The following is a 22237-nucleotide window of genomic DNA, read 5'->3' as shown; positions in this document are numbered from 1 at the left end:
GGATGTTAAGAAGGAAGGCAGGTCTGAGTGTGTGATAAGCAGTGAAGTAGGAAGATGGGATAGTATGCTCTATGAGTATGGGCCTTCTCACTCAGCAGCTGTAGGAAAGCCCACAGCTTGGTTCAGGTAAACTACACCTCAGCTTCTTCAGTCATGTAATATAGCCCTAATAATAGTGCTTATTGTGCTAGCTATTGCAAAGGTAAGTAGGCTACCGCCCTGTACAGGACATCCAGGTAAGAGCTTGGCTCAGAGTTGATGTCCAGTAAGTGTAAGTTACTACCTTGGAGTATTCCTTGCAATGTTTTTGTTTTTGTTTTTTGTTTACTCTGCAGGTCGGCAGCTTGTTCTGGAAACTCTTTATGCTTTGGCATCAAGTACAAAAATAATCAAAGAGGCGATGGCCAAGGGTAATGTATAGTTCTTATCCAGACATGTTAGTATGATGAAGTGTATTACTAGATGTTTTATAGTCTGATAAACTAGAAGAATGCTCTGAAAATGTTGCAGGTAAAACAGTTAAACTGATAGTCTGCTTTGTGGTACACTTCTGTAGTCTCAGCTTTTGAGGAGGATGAGAAAAAGACTCCATAATGCTAGGAGGTTAAGGCAAGCCTTGCCTTAAAAAAAATAAAATTCAAAGACTAAAACTAGACCCATGTCTATCACCATACACTAAACTAAAATCAAAATGGATCAAAGATCTAAATATTAAAATAGAAGCAACTAAATCTGCTGGAAGAGAGAATAGGTAGAACTCTTAAAGATGTAGGTATAGGCAAAGACTCTAACGGCGTGAGAAATACTGCAGAATCAATAACTGAGACCTCATCTTAATAAGTTTTCCATAGTGAAAGAAATCTCCAATGGAATGAAAAAACTCAGAGTGGGGGAAAAAAATCTCAGTTCTTCAAAGGATTAATTTGTAGAACATATAAAGAATTGAAAAAAAATAGCCCCCCCCAATTTAAAGACCCAATCCAAAAATGGTTATCAAATGAATACACATTTCTATGAAAAAGTACAAATGGCAAATAAATATATGAAAAAGTGTTCAACATCACTGATCGTTTGAAGGATGCAAATTAAAACAATGCTGAGATTACATCTCACCCCTGAAAGAATAGCTGTTATTCAAGAAACCAACCAGTAATAAATGCAGGTGGGTCTTTGTCAAAAAGAAATCTTTCTCCACTGCTTATAGATGTGTAGAATGATGTAACCATTCAAATCAGTTCGTACATTCCTCAAAAAGCTGGGTTTAGAGGTCCTATTGACCCAGGTATTCCCCTTCTTTGTATCTTCTCAAAACAAGTAAAAGTATCCTACCACAGGAATATATGTGTACCCATGTTTAAAGTGGCACGGTTTATAATAGCTAAATCTTGGAAACAACCCAAATACCTGTCAGTCAAGAAATGGATGGTGTGATTTTTATTCTGTTGAGTACACTGCTGTGCCATAAAGAAGGATAAACTTGATATGGACCTTGAGATCATACTCTTAGTTGAACTAAATCAGACACACATTGCTTTCTAGTGTAGATAAGAACCAAAATATATAGTAGATATTAAAAAATTGTTCAAAGGAAAAGGGGACCAAGGGTGGGAGTAGGGAAGGAAAAGGAAAAAAAAAAAAAATGAGAAAATGGAAGGGGAGGGGAGAAGTGGGGTTGAAGGGTGTGGAGAATAGAGAAAAAATTAGGAAATAAAGTTTATTGTGTACAAATATAAGTTCTCTATGATGAATGTTATGATTATGTGTATCTAAATTATATCAATGAAAGAGAAATTGACCGTGTATGGTGGTGCACCCCTGTAGACCCAGCACTTAGAAGCGTAAGTCGAGAGGACCATCACAAGTTCTATGTCGCCTAAACTGCGTTGTGAGAGCCTATCTCAAAAAAAAAAAAAATCTCAGTGCATTGATTTGAAGATTGAAAATGAATTTCACTGATTAGAAAAGTCATCTCTTCATATAATATAGATACTAGTTGGTTTTTTCTATTTTTTGCTTCATAGGAGCTTTGATTTATTTATTGGATATGTTCTGCAATTCAACACATCCACAGGTTCGAACCCAGACAGCAGAACTTTTTGCTAAAATGACAGCGGATAAACTAATAGGTCCAAAGGTGAGCACAAAATAAGTTCTTGGAAGGAAGTTAATTATTACTATTCTATTACTTTGGTATTCATTTTATGAAGTTTGACATTGATTTTCTAGTTCATTTGAGATGGTTCATATAATGATTAGATGTGGAAGTTGAAAGATGTGAAGTTGTTGCTCTATATTATATGAGAAACTAATGAGGAAAGCCTGCACCAGAATTGAGAAGGCTTAGAAGAGTGTATGTTGATTGTGGTAATAAATTGTCCATCCCTCTTGAAAAGAGATCCAAAGTACATTCAGGTTAGGGCAGAAGGTAGGTTAGATATGCATACTGAGAACTGTCCTAGCTAATGAAGGAGATGATGTTCTGTGTGTTTTACATTCCACACCTGATTTTGTAAGGACATAATACCCACTGAAAGTGAGGCCATATGGTAGTGGCACCTCTACCTTCCATTCTACAGGGAGATCCTTAATTCCAAATTTAGAGATGACCACATGATATTTGGAACTATAGTTCAGTTTGAGAAGCCAGGAACCTATTTTGAGTAGGATTTCATTCAGACACAGATGTAATCATAGTCCCTGATCCTATTATTAAATCAGATTCATAGAAGTAGTGGTTTGCCAAAGTACTCTGTGCCAGCTTAGCAAGCAGCCCTACTTCATAGGGGGAGTTACGAAGATTAAATGCCCATGATCCCAGAGACTGGATTCAGTAGTCCTGAAGTGTGATCCAACTATTTGCATTCTTAACCCACTTTCTACATGGTTCTTTCGGACCCTGCCTGGTCTGGTGTTTGTGAATGATTGCTTAATGAGCCTACGGAAGTATTTTGGGTAAGAAAGAAGCTATAGGTACCTGCCCTCTATCTAAAGCCAAAGGTAGCTTCTCTTAATATATGTTGTACAACCGTGTAAAATTAAGTTTGAAAAGAAAAGTTTACAGTAAATAAACATCTTTTTACATCTGTAGAACAAGTTGGATTCAGTTTTGCTTGATCTCTCAGTCTAGGTATTGTGAACATCATAGAACCTAAAACAGTTTTACTTTAGGAATAAGTAGTTGTCCTCAGCAGGGTTGGTGAGATGAGGGAACTCATTTGGATGCTTGCAGAAGGGTCCTCAAAAGAATATATATTGATATTTAGTTTGGAAATTTTTTAGAAGCAGGAGTTGAGTAGCATATACCTACTGTTTAGATGTTACAAATAACATTTTTGGGGCCGGGGAGATGGCTCAGTAGAATAAGCCCTTGCCTGGCAAGCGCAAGGGCCTGAATTCAATACCCGGTTCCACAAAAAACGAACAAAAGAACATTTTTGATGATTAAGTATATATTAAAATTGAGCTCTTTAGTAGTAGTTTTTGGCCTTTGAAATATGTGAGAGGGACAAATATTACCAAGGTAAATCATCTTACACTTAAATTTTCTATATAAGAAAAATACATCTTCCAGATGTTCATTATTGAATTTATTTGCAGCAAGAACTTCTAGAGCTGGAGCCTGTAAACTTGTTTCTCCTTTCTGATAGCTTTATTGATACGTGCATGACCTGCGGTGCAATTCAGTGGCTTTTTTGTAGTCACAGATTTAGCAACCATAATGAAAGTTTGCTTTTATATAAAGTATTCACGAATATGTCTGAAATCTAAGACATTTGAAATTTATGAAACTATCAACAGATGAGTTCTTCACTAACAGTTTGTAATACAACTTACAAGAATGGTTTGTGTATAGAAAGCTCTTCAAATTTAGTTTTCTTGCTATAAAAACAATTCCAGTCTCAAGCACAAAAATATTTAAAACAGGAAGTAAAATTGGCTGAGTAGAGCAGGATGGCCACCCAATATTGTGAACAGACCTCTCTTTTGTGAATCACAGTTGTAGAGCTCCTAACTTACTTTAGTGACTGGATAATATGTCTTCAAATTGGTAAGCACCTGTTGTGTGCCAGGGGCGAAAACAATAAACAGTGATCAAGACAGGCCAGCTCATGGGGCCAGCGAGATAGCTCAGCAACTGAAGTGCCTGCTTGGGCAAGCTTAGGCAGGCACAGAGAACCATGGTTCATGGTTCAATCCCTAGCACCACATGCTGCACCAGCCCCACCCCCAGGGTGGGCAGAGCTAGCAAAAAAAACGAAGAAGAAGACAGTTTACGGAAGGTTTCCAAAAGTTTGGGCACAGAATTTGACATGGAGAACCGTGTGAAACCCAGAAATAAAATGCCCACCTTCCCACTCCTCACCTTACCTTTGTCTGTGCCTCATACTTATTTTCGGTATGTGTTTAGTGTGTCCGGCAAAAGGTGTAGTATAACATAAAATAGAATAGAGCAGGATAAATAAATTAAGCAATACTTGGGTGTTTTTGTTTTTTGCGGAACCAGGGATTGATCTCAGGCCCTTGTGCTTGCCAGGGAAGCACTTATTCCACTGAGCCATCTCCCCGGCCCCTATAAAACAATACTTGCAAGGCACACAGGAAGCAAGAGAAAAACTAAATTGTGGGCATTAGAGAAGTAAGTATTAGAGGGACAGGCCAACTAAGGGCCTTCTACAAAGAGGCTGTAGTACATGGGTTCTCCAGTAGGGGGTGCTCTGGAAACTACAAATCAGAGCTTCTGAATTTCCTAAAGTTTCTTAAAAACGAAGCAAGGAATGGAAAGGAAACTTGATAGATCAGCCAAGCCAGGTCACAGCAAGTCTTGTTAAAAGTTATATTGCATAAACAATTTTTCCCATTCCAGAACTTTGTAAGTAGTAATTTCTCACATCACGTCACACAAATTGCACTAATACTCTGTTAGAAAATTGTGAAAAGCCAACCAAATATTGAGATGTTTCCAATAGGTCTTGTTTTCTTTCTCACACTTCCTCCCACAGGTTCGAATTACATTAATGAAATTTCTGCCTAGCGTTTTCATGGATGCTATGAGAGACAATCCTGAAGCTGCTGTGCATATTTTTGAAGGAACACATGAAAATCCTGAGTTAATTTGGAATGATAGTTCCAGAGATAAAGTGTCTACAACAGTGAGAGAAATGATGCTAGAGTAAGTAAAGCAAAAGACAATAAGTGAAGGCATTTCAACAAAGTCATTGGGAAGGGCAAACTTTTCCCATTATGCCTATCTGTAAGACTTACCCTAAGGGTTAATGAAAGTTATTTTGTGTCTAAAGCTTATTATTCTTCCCACCCCTCCTCTTTCCCCAGGCACTTTAAAAGTCAACAGGACAACCCTGATGTAAACTGGAAGGTAAAATACATTTTTTTAACAGTTTATTTTTTTAAATCCTGCTGAACCAGTTTAGCCTTTTGTTTTGTCATTAAGAAACTTGGTTGCTTCTCTAGGAAACAGTACTGCAAACATTAAAGTAGGACTGTTCATTTTTTATGTAAGTAACTCAAAAGAGACATAATTGTTATGATTCTGTTAATGCCATCTCTGCTTATTTATCTTAGAGACACTTTGGGTAGGACCTACTCCATGTGCAGATAATGATTTTTAAATGACTTATATGATCCTTTCTCTTTTTAAAGTTGCCTGAGGATTTCGCTGTGGTGTTTGGAGAAGCAGAAGGTGAACTGGCTGTTGGAGGAGTTTTCTTGAGGATCTTTATTGCACAGCCAGCTTGGGTTCTAAGAAAGCCCAGAGAATTTCTCACTGCACTACTGGAAAAATTAACTGAACTCCTAGAGAAAAACAGTCCTCATGTAAGTCTGTCAACAAAACATTTCAGAAAGTATGCCAAATACACTGAACACAATCATGTTCTCTTAAAACTTCATCCTCATTTATCAGCATTAAGGATTAATTGGCTGCTTCATTCAGTAAAGTAGTCACATGCCTATTGATTTGGGGGGCAAGAATCATGTTCAAAACTGTTACTTATGAGCTAGATTTAGGAATATAGAAACAGTAGAAAGATGCTAACAATTAGAGATGTGGGCCACTAGTTTTCAGTAATTGAATAAGGAAAAAAGTAAAGTTCAGTGTTTCTCTGAAAGTGTGCCCATGTTTGTTGCTCTACTTTGTATGACAGGGAAGATCCTACTCCCAGAAACTGTCTGAAAAATAGTAGCAACATGAGCAAGTCCTATACCTAAGCACAAAACTGGGGGGGCTACCAGGAAAGCAAAGTAAGTGAGAAGATAGCTTTGATCTCGGTTCATCAGGTCAGAAGCCCTGATAGCACTTCAGATTTTGTATCCTAAGGTTTCATTTGAGAAATAGAGGTACATGACTGTTGTTGAGTTAAACATGCTAGCTAGAGAGCAGGTAATGTTAGATGGCTTCAGACCACCCCCACCCCAGCTGCACCAGCAACTGGTACCATCGCCTCACGATCACTGCACATGCCACTGTATAGGTGGAATCCTTAGCATTATGAGTGTTTAGAAATTTTTAGTAGTTTAAAAAACTTTTTTTAAAAAATAAAAAAAAAACTTGGGTCAGGGATATAGCTCAGTGGCATAAGCACCTGCCAGGCAAGCACAAGGTCCTGAGTTCAATCCCTGGTACCACAAAAAATCAACCAATCAATCGATCTTGTGAAATTTTACCAATATTACTTTTCAGGGGCTGGTGAGATGGCTCAGTGGTCTAAAGCACCTACTTAGAACAAGCTAAGCTCAAGCAAAGCACAGAGACCTCGGTTCAATCCCCCAGCACCACATGCTGGCCCACCCGCCCCCTGGTGGGCTGAGCTGGCTACACACTAAATAAATAAGTAAATAAATAAATATTACTTTTCAGTATCATGTTTCTCTTTACTAGGAATTGTACTGCAGTTGTATTGCTTAGAAATGAAAATCCACAGAACAGAGTTATAGTAGAATGCATTGCTTAGAACAGTAGAGGTCAACCCTTGACCTACACCTCTCCGGAAGGGGTGGTGTGGGGAGAGTCTTTACAAGTTGAAACCTAGAAGAGGAAAGCATAACACAATCTCCTTTTATGTCACCTTCCTTTTTGGGACATCATAATTTCCATGTTCATTTAAGAAGTACTTTGTTATGAATATGTGTGTATGTAAGAGTAAAAGCTGTGGGTCTTTGTAGTCCACTGTCCACAACAGAAAGTGCATTATGATGCACAGGTGAGTATCCTTAATCGGAAAATCTAAAATGAGAAGTTTTTTTATCATCATGTTAGTGCTCAATTTTAAATTTCAGCTTTTGAGGATTTGGTTAGGGATATTTAGCTGGTAAAGTTTATACAAGTATTCTAAAACAAAACAAAGAACAACAAAAAAAGAACTCCGACCTTTGAAACCCTTCTAGTCCTAAGCATTTCAAATAGACACTTAAGTGACAGAAGAATTTTTAATAGAACTAGAAAACATCACACTTTTTCATCATTCTCCCAGATCGTTGCTGTTTTCTGGTAATGTAATATCTTTTGGGAAATGATCTCTTATACCTACAGTAGAAATGAGATATATGTGGCCCAGTGAAAGGAACTTTAGATTAAGGTAGTACATTCTTCAGCCCTTTGCATTTGTACCTATTACAAAGAAAATGAGTTTTTCATTTAGGGTTTATGAATCAGTTTTCATGGATCAGCACTTAGAGCACTTAGACCTTTTGAACTCGTAGCTCAAATATTTCTAAAGTATTGAGGACTTTTTCAGTACTTTTAAGTTTGTTTATTCTTTATTTTCTAGGGGGAAACTCTGGAAACACTGACGATGGCAACAGTGTGTCTCTTTAATGCACAGCCTCAGCTGGCAGATCAAGTCCCACCATTGGGCCATCTTCCCAAAGTCATCCAGGCAATGAATCACAGGAACAATGCAGTTCCTAAGAGCGCCATCCGGGTTATTCACGCTCTGTCTGAAAACGAGGTATGCTGGGTGTGTTCAGCATCTCACAGCTCCAGCATTTAGCTTCCTCTCTGGAATGCACGTTACAGCCCTTCGTACGATGTGTCTTTTCACATATGAACCATATGACACTTTGTCTTTGTTTGTTGTTAAACTTGATGAAGTTTTAAAATTTGTTACTAGGATATTACTGTGCTATATAAAATACTACTACTGCAAATAACCTTTCTGATTTGTACGTTTAGCTATGTGTTCGAGCCATGGCATCTTTAGAAACTATTGGCCCACTGATGAATGGAATGAAAAAGCGAGCAGATACTGTTGGTCTAGCTTGTGAAGCAATTAATCGAATGTTTCAGAAGGAACAGAGTGAATTAGTTGCACAAGTAAGTGAATGTCTAGATTCAGTACCATTTTAGGAAAACAAACAGATGAAGTTCAGTGAGAGATAACTTAAAAGTTTGTTCATGTCTCATTTTGTATTATATATATATATATATGGTTGTATATGTACACACACACACAAAAGTATGGCCAGTTGTCAACGTTTCACCAGTGTCAAAGTATTTTTGTGATGTTTTAAGTTTAAATGCCTTCAGTTGCTTTGCAAAGTTTACTTCATCATCTTTGGAAAGAGTTGTTTATTCATCCGTTTCTTTTTTAAGTCATGTTTTAGAGCATTCAACAGTTTTTATTGTTCTTTTCAAGAGACTGTTTCCCAAATGAAAATGAGACTATGGGTATTGGTGTAGACAGACACTGAAAGAACAAGAAATACAAAATAAAATGTATAAAACTCTTGCAGAAATGATTTAAAATAAACTGTAAGGATAAATACCACATTATATCAACTGTAAATGAAATCTAAAACAGACTTACAGAAGCAGCAGATAGAGTGGTAGTTACCAGAGTAGTATGGAAAGATTGGGAGAACATTGACCAAAGGTAAGGGTTTCAGTTTAGAAAAATAACTTATTTTAGGAGTCTCATTAAATTATCCAGACTGAGCGTGAACTGGTAATCCTCCTGTCTGTCTCACAGATCACTCAAATTATAAGCTTGCGCCACTATGGCTGGCTAGGAGTAATAACTGGGAATTTTTTTTGCACAATATGGCGATTATAATTAATAATATGTATTTCAAATCTGTTGAGTAAGTTTTTTAAGCATTTGTAATGTTCTCACCATTAAAAATACTTGAGGCAATTCATATATACTATTTAGGTTGACTTAATCATTTCTCATTGTATACATGTATCATAATAGTTTACATTCCATAAAGTACACATATATATATTAGAAAGCACTAACTTTGGCCACCCTATCTTAAAAACTCTTTGGTGGTTTTTCATTACCTGCCAGATTTAGCATCTGACATTTTTATCCTGAAGACAAGAATGTATTGTTTGTGTTTCTGACCTGAATCTCCTATTTCTTGCCCCATTCCCCACCTCCTCTTGCAGCCCCTCATTTAAATAAGCCAAAGTATTGGTTCCATCTCAAAGGGAGCGGGTACTCAGAGGTTCATGCTTTTGCCTGGTTTGGTTAATTGGAAGGAACACGAGGGGCTGGCGAGACAGCTGAGCAAACTAAAGCTCCTGCTTAGGAAAGATTAGGGAAGCACGGGGACCAAGTTCATTCCCTGCACCACATGCCAACCCAGCCCCACCCCCAGGGCGGGCTGAGCCAGCCCTTCTGGTGTAATGGCACATGCACGTAATCCCAGTGCTGGGGAGACAAAGTGGGAGAACCACCGTAAGTCTGAACTGTGTAGTGAGACCCTGTAACAACCAAATACATGTTTTTTTTTTTTTTTAAATACATATTTTTTTTAAGAAATGAGTTCTGGTGTAACACTTTATGGCTGTGACTGCAGGCAGGATATTTAACCTTGCAGTGTTCAGAGTAGTTAAGACTACTTCACAGAGTTGCTATGAGAATAGTACTAGAACTACAGAACGTTATTATTTCCATCTCTTTCCTTTGAATTCTAGTGGAAAATGTGTCATACCAGGTTTCATTAGGTTTTTGTGAAATGAATAATGACTATGAAGATGTGATATTTTTGCACAATGTGAAAATATTGAGGTACTTTCTATTTCCTGTTTAGTATAGCACGTGAACAGGCAACTCAGGGGATAGTGACTAAAAGCTTAGGCCCTGATTTATTAGGCCTAAATCCACATTACATTGCTGCCCACTTCTGTGACTGAACATGTTGTTTCCTTTACTACATTGATTATTCCATTTGTAATAATAGTAGTCCCTAATTCGTTAGGTGCTGAAACTGGTAAATAATTTATATGTATGGCATGTAGAATAGCTGATAGCACAGAATAGTCTTGTTCAGTAGGAATTTCATGATCATTAGATATTTAAACAAAAATATCTGACAATGAAATATTATGAAAATGGATTGTTCTTCCAGTTATATTTTGGAATTTAAATTATGTATCTTCAAAAAAAAAATAAATTATGTATCTTCTTCACTGAACGGTTAACATATTTTCAATTTGGTTATGTATGCTTGATTGCTTCTAGGCCCTAAAAGCAGATTTGGTTCCATACCTCTTAAAACTACTTGAAGGCATAGGCCTCGAAACTCTGGATAGCCCTGCTGCCACTAAGGCTCAGATTGTGAAAGCTCTCAAGGCAATGACTCGAAGCCTGCAGTATGGAGAACAGGTGAGTCTACAAGAGGCAGTCTACTCATTATACTGAGGTGTGGGTCTGTTGACTCCAACTGAAGACCAATAGTGTGCACATAGCTGCCCTCACAAACCACATACTCTACACGGTCAGGAGGGTTCTTTTTCTGGATAGTGATAGTATGTTGTAGGAATATTTTAGGAAAAATACTGAAATTTGTCAAAATGAAAGAATATTCAGCCATTATTACTGGTTAAGATTAACTTGGAGTTTTACAGGTCACTGATGGGTAGTGTTAACCGCATTCATTAACAATCTCTTGCTATTTTAAAACATTGTTTCATTTTAATTTGTGTCTCCTTTTTTAGTATTTGTAAAGTGTCAGTTTCCTTTTTCTTTTATGATTTAAAAATGTATTTATGTGTTTGAGCTGTATGCTTATTGTTGACCTCAGACCTCTTGATTCTGAGTTCTTCCTTCAGTTTAGTATATTCCTTATCTACTAGTGGGATTTTCTTTATATTGAGGTGAACTTTGCATAGTATAACATTATTTTATACTGGTATTTAGCATATTGACAGTGTTGTACAAATACCACCTTTCCTACTTGCAAAATGTACTCATTACCCTTCCGCTCTTATGTATTTACTCTTACTGCCTCTTGCCCCCACCTCTGGAAATGACTAAACTATTATCTGGATTTAACCTGTTCTGGTATTTCATACAAATGGAATCATACTGTAGAAGACATTTTATACCTGACTTCTCTCAGCATGTTTTTTGAGGACCATCTAATACATGTTGTTGCATGTATTAATGTTTCATTTCTTTTTATGTTGAAATAATATTCCATTATATGTTACTTTGTGCAGCCCTTTATTTTGTTTCCACCTATTATTTCTTTTTTTGTTACATGCATTTTCTTTTATTGAAGTATTACTTAACGTGTCTTTACAGTATTACACGGCAAAAAATAAAACAGTATTTTCCCAATACACTAAGTATTTGACATGTTTTTTGACAGGCTAAGACCTTACTTAAATTGAAGAGTTTAGATCTGCCTTACAGGGGCCAGAGAGATAGCTCAGTGGAATAAGTGCTTGCCTGGCAAGTGCAAGGTCCTGAGTTTCATCCCTGATACTACCCCTTCCCCCGCCCCCCCAAAAAAAGATGAAATACTCTGATGAATCTTTGAGACTAGGGAGATCAATCAAGGGCATAGCAAGCGCAGGGTCCTGAGTTCAACCCCTTTAAACCAAAAAAAAAGACACTACATCTGCCTTACAAATCTGTAAGAGTTTTAGACTGCAGACAATGTAACTAGTTTTAATCCTCACCATGAAATGTTTATAGAATTTCCTCCTCACTCTCTGTTTTTCAATTCCTGTTGTCTGTTGGCTGCAGTATACCACTCAGCAAATTTGTCAGAAGGTTCTTAAACCCTGGGATATCTGAGAATGTGTCCTATAGTTAGTTTCCTTCATATAGAAATACAACCTATGGAGTATATAATTCTTGCCTCAAGATTAATGTGCTTCAAAACTCTAGATGTTGTTCCATTATCTTCTGGCATTTACAATTACAAAAGAAAAATCTTAACCTTTTAGCCCCATTATATGTAACCTGCGTTCTTATAACATTTTTGTGCATACTTACATTTTTTTTTTAATCCTTGAAATTTAAAAAAGTTGCCAAGATATGTCTAAGTTATGTTATTTTCTTTTCATGAAATTTAAAGATACCTGGTGAGTTTTGCCCTTTATTGGCCTATTTTGTTCTTTGTCTCTGTAAAGTTTTCTTTAGTTCCTCGTTTCAGCTCCATTTGTTCTGTTCTCCATTCTAGTCATTCCTATTATATGTTTGGTTCACTTGGACAGGCCTGTGTACAGGTCAAACCTTCCTTTTCAATAAGCTGAGACACTAATAGTATAACGTGCATTTTTGATGTGCGTTTTTTTCCCTTTCTCCTTCCATCCTAAATCCTTTCTCCTTTTGAACAAGTTCTTCCTATTTTACAATATCTGTTAGTACATTTTAGACCTCATTTACCTTCTCAGTTTCTCATAATAGGGAGACGATGTGATATTTACACATGTGTGGGCTGGCCAAATAGTTCAGCAAATTAAAGCGCCTGCAAGCTGGTGCAGAGTCGGGGGTGAGGGGTTCGATCCCCAGGCGTACCGTGCTGCCCCCCCCCCCCAGGGCACACTGAATCAGCAGTTGAGACTGGGCGTGGTGGCACACACTTACAATCCCAGCTCTTGGGTAGCTGTAAACAGGCGGATCACTACAAGTCTGATCCGGTAGTGAAACCCTGAACACCCTGTAGACACGTCCCTGAAAAAATAGATATTTATACATGTGAGTCTGGTTTATTTCACTTATGAGTATGATCTTAAATTTTGTCTACTTAACTAAGTTTTAAGTTTATCTTTCTTTATGGCTGAGTAGTATTGTTTAAAAATACCACATCATGGAGCCGGGGAGATGGCTCAATGGAATAAGCGTTTCTCTGGTAAGCACAAGGGCCTGAGTTCAATTCCCAGTTCCACAAAATTTTCTCTTCTAGAATCTTCATATGCTCTAATAATAGATTCCCAGATTAATGAAGTCAGTGTTCTGGCACACAGACATAGAGAAAAATCAAGAGACTTTAAAAATACCAGTGATATCACACATATGCTATACTTTGCTATCTATTGAACATAAAGTTTTAAAGATAGAAATTCCATATATTAAAAAGTCATTATTAAATGTTTTTAAAAGCATAAAGAAGGGCTAGGGAGATAGCTCAATGGAATAATTGTTTGCCTGGCAAGTCCTGAGTTTGATCCCTGGTACCACAAAAAAAAAGCATGAGGAAAGAGGATTAAACTATTAAATCTAGTCCCCAGATGATAATTATGTTAATTAACCTTTTAAAATAATTTTTAAAAAATTTTATTGATATAGTTTTGATATACATAATGATGACATTTACTGAAGTGAATATGTACCTATACATGATATATCTTGATTCTTTTTTCTCCATCCTCTCTATTCAACTTCTAAAATATTGAGGGTTTTAGTTTTTGTGTTTGTCTTTCTTTTTGTGGGCTTTTGCTCATGGATGCTATGAACACTCAGCAAGGGCACTCTTGGAGGAGTTTGCAGGCAGTTGATTGTCCTTCCCTTGACCTGCCTTAGGATTCATGGTGGTGAAATTAGCCTGGTAACCCTGACACTCTTCTTCCACTCTCAAGGGAAGGGAACAGAGGAATGCCATAAACTCCAGAACAGGATCATCTCTACCAACTATTTTCATTGGTGCTTCTTTCCAGGCTTAAGCATGTGGGTCCCTTGAACTCACACATGGTCCCCATGTACATCTGTACTGCTTACCAGTAAATTATGTGGCACTACCCCACTAGAGACCATTAGCTTTCCTTGTAACTTCAGAGACAAAAGATTGTCATTGTGTCTGCTATGCCTACCATACATGAGATGCTTTATAAAATATTTAATCTAAATATTCATACATTCTTTGTGTTACTATTTCCTAAACATTTTTACCTGTGTCATAAGAAGATAGCTCCTTATGTTTCTATGACATTCTTTTTGTTTGGATCCCTGTAATAGTTTATGAATGTGAGAAGTGGCTATAATAAACTGTAGGGGTTAGAATACACAGTGTTGTCATCATCTTAGTAATGCATACTGATGTATGTATTTCACAGAGTTATCATTTACCTGTTTTATGTGTGATACTCTAATGCTGCCTGTATTTTTTTTTTCAAGTATGCTGTGCATTTTGTTTTTAATTGAGCTCATAAAGCTCTAATAGGGGTTGCTTTACTTTCTAGGTGAATGAAATCCTATCTCGTTCTTCAATCTGGAGTGCCTTCAAAGATCAGAAACATGATTTGTTCATTTCTGACTCACAAACAGCAGGATACCTCACAGGTAAGTTATACCTAATTGGTCATCCAAAAGATAACTGCAAAAGCCACTTGGACCTAATTTTTGTAACAGACCTAAAATATTATTCACAGTATTTTCCCAGGCTTCTGGCTGATCTTTCTTGCAGGTGTCATCAGTATGTAGTAGACCTGTTTGTAGCCTTAGACAGCATGTGAAACTCTTGTGTTAGAATGTGTACTAACTAAAATATGGACTTTGTTCAGTTTTGAGTGATGGTGTAGGTTATATTTGGAGCATGTCTGCATTAAAATATTTATCTTGAGCATGTAAAAACTGTGGAGAAATACTCTTTAGGAATATCAATATGAGACATGTGGTAGCATACCATTTCTGTCAAATTAACATAGTGCAGTTATATTTAATAATATGTAAGATATTTTTCTTCTGGATTTCCTGATTATAGTCTCACTAAGTACTTAAGGTTTGTCTTCCCCTAGGGGAAGTATGTGGGGATCATAAATGAAAGGCTTCTGATGACTGCTAGGATTCAAAACTGTTTATAAGCTTATGTATACATTTGCCCATCCAACGCACTAATTGCACAATAATTTAAAATAGTAATTTTAATATTGGCTTAAGAACAAAATGACATTGTATAATTGCTATATTATAAAGATTGATTACCATATTTGGTACAAAGTTTTCAGTTTGAATCTAACCTTAAGAATATGAGGGGAGTTTTAACTGAGCATGGTGACATTTGCCTATAGTCCCAGCACTCTAGCATTCTGGTACGCTGAACAAGAAGGATCACAAATTCGAGCCCAACCTGGGCAATTTAGGGACTCATAATAAGACCCCATCTGGGCCAGCCAAATAGCTCAGCAGATTAAAATGCCTGCTTAGGAAGATGCAGGGGTCAGAGGTTCAATACCCAGCCTGCTGTGGTGTCATACACCTGTAATCCCAGCACTTGGGAGACTGTAAACAGGAGGATCATTACGAGTCCAGTCTACGCAGTGAGACCCTGTACACCCTGTTCTAAATTAAAAAAAAAAAAAATACAAAACCCCATCTCAAAATGAGGAAGAAAAAATTCTGAGATTGTGGCTCAGGGCAGATGCCCTGGATTCAATCCCTGGTACTGTAAAAAATATCCACAAAAACAAAAGTATAGTTTTTAACCATTTGCTTTAAATAGTGTTATATAAAAAGGTATTAGCCCTACATCCCCTAACCAAAAATGGTATATGATATAGATAAATCAGGAGAAAAACTTAACACCTAGTTGAGTGTAGGGGCACATACTTTGTAGTTCCAGCATTCAGGAGACTGAGGCAAAAGGATCACTGTAAGTTTGAGGAAAGTCTGGGCTCCATAGTAAGTTCAAGGCTAGTCTAAACTACATAGTGAGATCCTGTCTTGAGAGAAAAGGTGGGGTGTGTTAGGAAGTGGAGGAGACAGAGACGGAGGGGGGAGGAAGGGAGTGAAGGGGAGAGAAAGAGGAAAGGGGAGAGAGGGAGAGGAGAAAAGGAAAACACTAGAAAACCTAGTATTTATTTAATAGTCTTGACTATAGATATAAAAATTTATAAAATCGTGTATGTTGAAAGGTTTTATCTGCTTTTAATATTAGACTTTGTTGCTATAATACTGTTTTTCTTTTACTGTGATCTCTTTAATATTAATCCACTTCTAATATTAGTTGGAACAGCACCCTAAATTTTATAAATATGTGATGCTTTGACTGGTGTGTGTGTGTGGGGGGGTGTAGAATACCACAGAGTTTGCTGCTCACCTGTCCATCTCTTGCTGCTGACTTCTCTGGAGAGGAATACTTAGAATGTGGTTTTACTTCAACCTTGCACCTATCTTTCAAATTTGGGGTAAAACAGTAACTTTAAGGCATGAAATATATTCTTACAAGGCACACTAAAAACTATCTCCTGTTACTCTTTCCAGAAATTCATATACCATATTTCATGGCATTACATTCATTATTTTGTATATAAGAATAGTGTGATTAAAAGATCTGCCTAATTTTTTTTTAAGCTAAGAGTAGATTTATTTAGAAGTTGACCCACAATTTGTATTGTGTAGAGTATAAACTGATCTGTAGGAATACCTTTTCTAATGTTTTTGTTGTTTTTCCTTGCACTAAATATTTATTGACTTGATCAGGAGACACACATTTATCTTCAGAGACCTGAGGGACCGGGGAGATGGCTCAGTAAAATAAGTGCTGCCTGGCAAGCACAAGGGCATGAGTTCAATCCCCAGTTCTACCAAAACAAGTAAAAAAATTTTTAAAAAGTATCTTCAGAGACCTGAACCACCTTTGATCCTCACCCTGTCTAAATTTCCTAGTACTATGTGAGTGAGGGAATAAAGAGCTTCCTTTCTATCTTCCCTTGTACTTGAATCCCCATGGTGGCTTCTGATTGTAAGAAGCTGCTATGTTAAGCTGTAGGAGTTGAAAGAGCGTAGGGAAAAGAACAGTTTACAAATTTCTTTACCTCCCTTAACAGGCTCAAATGGCAGCAGGTTCTTTCTAAAGACAGCCAAAGGAGAGCTAGTGTAGAGCCCGGCCTGGCAGGACCCAGGGTTACCATGTTATTCAGAAGGCCATTGCTGAAGTGCGCAGTCAATTCCATATGGGATAGTCTGGAGTAGTTATGAGTTGTGCTGACTTTAGGACTGTCCAGTTGGCACATTACGAATCTAGAGTGTTCTTTTTTTGAAGTGTTCATTGCTATAGATGATTCTTTGTTTCTCAGTTAATGTCTGCTTATATTGATGCATGCTTATTGCTTAGGTTGCCAAGTGTTTAAGCTTTTCCATGATGTATTACGTGTTGTGAATTTAATAAAATGGGGCAAGTACTTCTAATAATGGTAAAATCCTATTACATAAAACTTTATAGAATATATTTGGTGTTGGTTAATCAGAATTTTATTTAATTAAAGTATACCTGTGACACCCCAATCTTCAGAAAAAATGTTGTACCATCCCCTTTCTTACCATTTTGCAAAATGAACCCTTTCCTGTGGTGTTTTGTAGTACCTATAGCAAGCTGAGTGGATGTTATTTAGGAAATGGGGGGTAGGGAATGCTTCCAGCTAAGATGTGAATGACCGGTAATACTTTCGTGATTTTGCTTTAGCTAGCCACTGAACAAATGTCACTTAGTCACATGCTTAAGATTTGAGATATTGCATAGGTCCTGCTTTACCTTGGTCTTAACCATCCAGTAGAAAAGTATGGAGACAAAATACAGGAAATAAAGCCATGCTGTTAAGTTGAGCTGTGGGGGACTCAGGTCAATAATTTCTGACATTGCCAGTTAAACAGAAGACCCAATGCTATTATGGGCTACTGGACTCTTTTAGAATATTTTGCTGAGTTTACACACCTATAATATTCAATAATGGAACTTAGAAAAAATGGGGTATACCTATGAATGTCCATTTTGTATCTGTGTATTCAAAGTGGTTGGGATAGATGCAACTATATAGTTGCATTCTCTTAATGAATAGAATGATTTGTTCTAATGGTGTTTGTAAATAGGATCACAAGTCTGCATCTTGTACAGCAATTAACCACTAAGAAGAATATATGCAGTGTATTATTTGTTGAAACTGTACTTCCGATTTGATTTGAAACTGTCTCATTGCTATCTGTTTATCAATAAAACTTTGGAAAAAAAAAAAAAAAGATTTGAGGTAAAGGGCTGAGGATGTAGCTCAGCCGCACAGTGGCTGCCTGGCAAGCACAAAGTTCTGAGTTCCGTTACTGGTACAAAAATAAATCGAGATAAAAATTTAAAAGTCCTAGAGAAGATTACTCAGTGTTGATAAATTACAGTGAGTCGATTTGCATGGGTTCTCTAGACTGGCATATTGTTTTTTTTATCATAAATGCTTATTAAATAAGTACTTCAGTGGGATTTATCCTGTGATGTAGTACAGTGTAGTTTCTTATCCAGGGCTTACAGTAATTTAGCCATTTATTAAATTCTAGTACAGCATTGTGCCAGCAAGCTTTGAGTCCTTTAAAAATAATTTTGGCAGTGAAAACTCAGAGCATCTCACTTAGAAATCAATAGCAACTGTAAGAACAACAGGGAAGAAGAGAGCAAAGTGAAAGTACTTTTAGTAGCTGAAACTGGAGATGAAGAACTTTTCATATATATGTATGTATATGTATCATCAGAGTAGCCAGTTTCATTTTGTGGATTTCTTTAATTTTCCATTTTTTCTCATACCTCTGAAGTTCAATAGCCTTCTACTGTATGTCCATGTGCTCTGGCACCTTTACTCCTTGTATTTTTTTCTCTGGAGTACATAACTGCTTTGTCACATTCTGACAACCAAGCAGTACCCTTGGCCCCAGAAATCCATATGTGCTATCAAAGAGGAACCAGAGACAAGAAGATGAACATCTCAAACTTCATTTGCAGAAATACACAGAAATTGATTGAATTTTCCTAAAGAGGCAAATCATGAGGTTAGATTTAGGTTTCTTCCCCTTGTTGTCTCATTAAAATTTTTCATCTGGCTTAGATCAAAAGAAGAGCATCCAAGTTAAATTTAAGAAGTTATTATATAGCCAGGTAACTAGGAAGTAGTTATTTGTGTTATGGTGATGAACAAGTGTTGCTGTGTTTCAAATTGTAAACATCTAGCAGTGCCCCTATGAATTTGCTCAGGGTACCCTAGCTATAGCATTAGTTTACTTTGTATATGTAACATTCGTGGCTGAATCTCAGCAACCACCATTCTATTGTGAACCAAATTGAACACACAGTCACAGTTGCTCAGGAACCATACCAGACAGGAGTGTTTGAGGCTTCACTCAGAAAGCTTGTATTATTAGTGAGCTCTATGTAATAGTTTTGCAGTAATCTCTTGTCTGCCAATTGTTTAGACAATAGATTGATGGATTATAGTATAACAGTGTGGTGCTGCATTTCTGAACCATATTGTTAGCCAGGTTTATTTGACCTAGTGATCTTTTCCCCAAAATGTCTGTGGAAGCCCAGGCCTCCTGATTGGGAGAAGGTGGGTGCTGTTAAATGCAGGCCCCTGTGGTACCTTAAAAAAGGGAAATCATTTTTATATGTTCTGTAAGTATAAGGCTCCAAGTGCCTGCACACTCTGATTGGCTTTTGTTACTACCCATGCAAGCTGAGCCATCTTTGGCAATGTAACCACATGTACAATATCTATACAAGCCTTTTCACATCCACAGTACAGATGCTCATAAGGTGAGAAGCAAGATAAATCTCAATCGTGACCTTTTGTCCTGCATTAGTCCTGTTATGCCTTAGCCTTCATCAGACTGCTCTGCTGTTTGCACTTCCTTACAACTTCCCTTGCTGTTTATATTTCTTTCTTCCCCCCTCAGGTATTTCTCCTTCCCTTCTAACTGGCAGCAGCCCCCTTCACCTCAGGAGCGGGCTTTAGATGCGCTCTGCCAGGCAGCTTGCTAACTTCTGTGTAGCTCTCTGAAGCAGGTAGAGAATTGTTTTGCTAAATGCATGCTGCTCCCTTTGCCTTTCTAGTCCTAATCCTTTGATGTTCCAGTGTCCTATAGTCATTTGCCTTGTTTTCTACAATCTCAGCTAAAAGTATTCATTCCTCATTACGCAGTATTATGCTATTGCTCTTGCAGTTACTTTTACATACACGTTGTGCAGTGCTTCTGAGATATAATTAAATGTCTATGCAGTGTTTAAACTAGGGGCCTGCTAAGCCCATAAATATACACATAGGACACATCTTGATAAATGCTGACATGTAGCATATTCATGAAGTAGAGACTGTTAGCATGAAGGGAGACATAAAATTAAAATATTGATACCATTTCCCAGACCATTCTTGTTTTGCCCTGTGAGAGATAGATGTCTAGAGCCGCCTTCTTTCTCAGACTTAGATGTAGGAACCCTGTTCATTTGGTGATAACTTGTTAGAACATCATTTCTTTGCACCAAATGAAAATAGTTTAACTTGAATATTGACTGAAGTATTGGAGAATTTCATCATGTAGGATTTATGTAGGATTTTTGGATGGGTTGAGCATGTTTTTTTTGTTTGTTTGTTTTGTTTTTTCCTGTCCCCTTTTGGTGTATTTATTCCCTTTTTTTTTTTTTCATTTGACATGGTGCCAGAAGTTTTTCAAAGATTGAACTTCCCAGATGTGAGAAGGAAAATTTTTCCCATATTTTCCCACTAGTGTTACTGTCCAGTGTAAATATTGAAAGGATTTTTAACTTTATCACATAGTAAAAAGGCAAAACATAAAAACGATTCCATGTAGTGGTCTTTGAGGTATACTTGTGCATTTAGATGATTTTCATAGGTTTTCAGTTTCTTTTATGGAGATATCTGACCAGACTGCCTTTTTGCAAAGATCAGTGTTTTTATTTCTAGATGTGTCATTTCCTTTTTCTCTTGCAGGACCTGGAGTTGCTGGCTATCTCACTGCAGGTACATCCTCATCAGTCATGTCTAACCTGCCACCTCCTGTAGACCATGAGGCAGGTGACCTTGGCTATCAAACTTGAAATACTTGTGAAAGACAATACATGCTGAAAGGCCAGTGCCGAGTCCACATTCCTCCAGCTGATAACATTGAAGCAAACTCTTACTGCCTTTCTCCTGGTTTCACGACAGTGTTATTCCTTTTTCTATAACTGTATTTTTTTATTTAGGAAAAATGTCAATGATTCTAATTGTGTCACGTTATGAGAAAGCACTCTGTGGATCAGCATAAGTGGATATACAAGAATATTTTTTCCTCGATGTATGTAAGCACATTTTGTTCCTTTTTATCTGTTTACAAAACTGTGAATCAAAAGGACAAACTTTCTTCCTAGTTTTTATAATTTTTTTTGAATTAGTGTAACTGTGGGGTTAAGCCACAGTCTACAAAAATTGGGCTACAGAAGTCACTCGTCCCCAGGAAATCTACATCAGATCTTTGGGGCTGTCCTCCTCCTGCCATCCGTAATTATGAGGTTTTCGTCCTATACCTGGTCACTGGTATCCCTCAGTCATTAACCCTGTGAGAGCTCACAGTGCACATTGGTATGTATAACCAGCTTTACCAAATTGAATGAAAAGGAGCTTGTGCAAAAAAAAATAAATAAAAGGTTGTCAAGCTGTTATGTAAGAGATTAGTGTAATTGTGAAATGTTCTATACAGTATCAAATATATAAAGCTTTCTATATTGAATGTACATTATACAGATCATTCATATGTGTACATAAAATTTTAAAAATAAAGGGAATTGACTGCTTTGTTAATGATATATATTTGTTCCAGTTTAATTTCTCCCTTTGAAGACCTTATATGTCTTTGTTTCTAAGGCAGTTGTAGTAATAGTAAACACATGCTTTTACTTCACATTGACAGCTCTTCATATAGAGAACTAGATTGTCATATCTGTTCGTTACTAAGTTCTTCTATTCTAGTCAACTCCATCTAAGCTTCCAGAAACAGGCACCATTTATTTTCCATATAATATTTGTGAATGAATCAGATCTTAGTACATTAATGTGTGGAACATTAATTCTGTTTAGAGGAGAGAAAAGTAAAGACCCAGAGGATATTTCAGGTACTAGGTATCAGCACATCAATCTTTAGTGTGGCTGCAAACTACAAGAAAATACAAATAAATATATACAAATACCCTGCCCACCCACCTCAAACACACTGCTGGCAGTCAAACCTAGGGACACACA

At 37.1% G+C, this 22237-nt stretch overlaps 1 protein-coding gene across 2 annotated transcripts in view; it reads left to right on the top strand.

Annotated features, from left to right (window-relative positions):
* Positions 1-21802, top strand: part of Dnajc13 (DnaJ heat shock protein family (Hsp40) member C13) — a 136348-nt gene extending 114546 nt beyond the window's left edge. For both annotated transcript variants that reach the window (XM_004625017.2, XM_023705210.1), the window contains 10 exons: positions 336-410; positions 2022-2134; positions 5001-5170; positions 5332-5374; positions 5659-5832; positions 7785-7964; positions 8189-8329; positions 10485-10628; positions 14435-14534; positions 20951-21802. In XM_004625017.2, coding sequence (XP_004625074.1) covers positions 336-410; positions 2022-2134; positions 5001-5170; positions 5332-5374; positions 5659-5832; positions 7785-7964; positions 8189-8329; positions 10485-10628; positions 14435-14534; positions 20951-21057 — 1247 coding nt within the window. In that variant the 3' untranslated portion in view covers positions 21058-21802. The remainder of the gene's footprint in view (positions 1-335; positions 411-2021; positions 2135-5000; positions 5171-5331; positions 5375-5658; positions 5833-7784; positions 7965-8188; positions 8330-10484; positions 10629-14434; positions 14535-20950) is intronic.
* The last annotated feature ends 435 nt before the right edge of the window (positions 21803-22237 follow it).

The sequence above is a fragment of the Octodon degus genome, unplaced genomic scaffold (assembly GCF_000260255.1).
Source record: "Octodon degus isolate 3935 unplaced genomic scaffold, OctDeg1.0 scaffold00008, whole genome shotgun sequence".
NCBI classification, from domain to species: domain Eukaryota; kingdom Metazoa; phylum Chordata; class Mammalia; order Rodentia; family Octodontidae; genus Octodon; species Octodon degus.
This window is presented reverse-complemented; position numbering and strand designations above follow the sequence as displayed.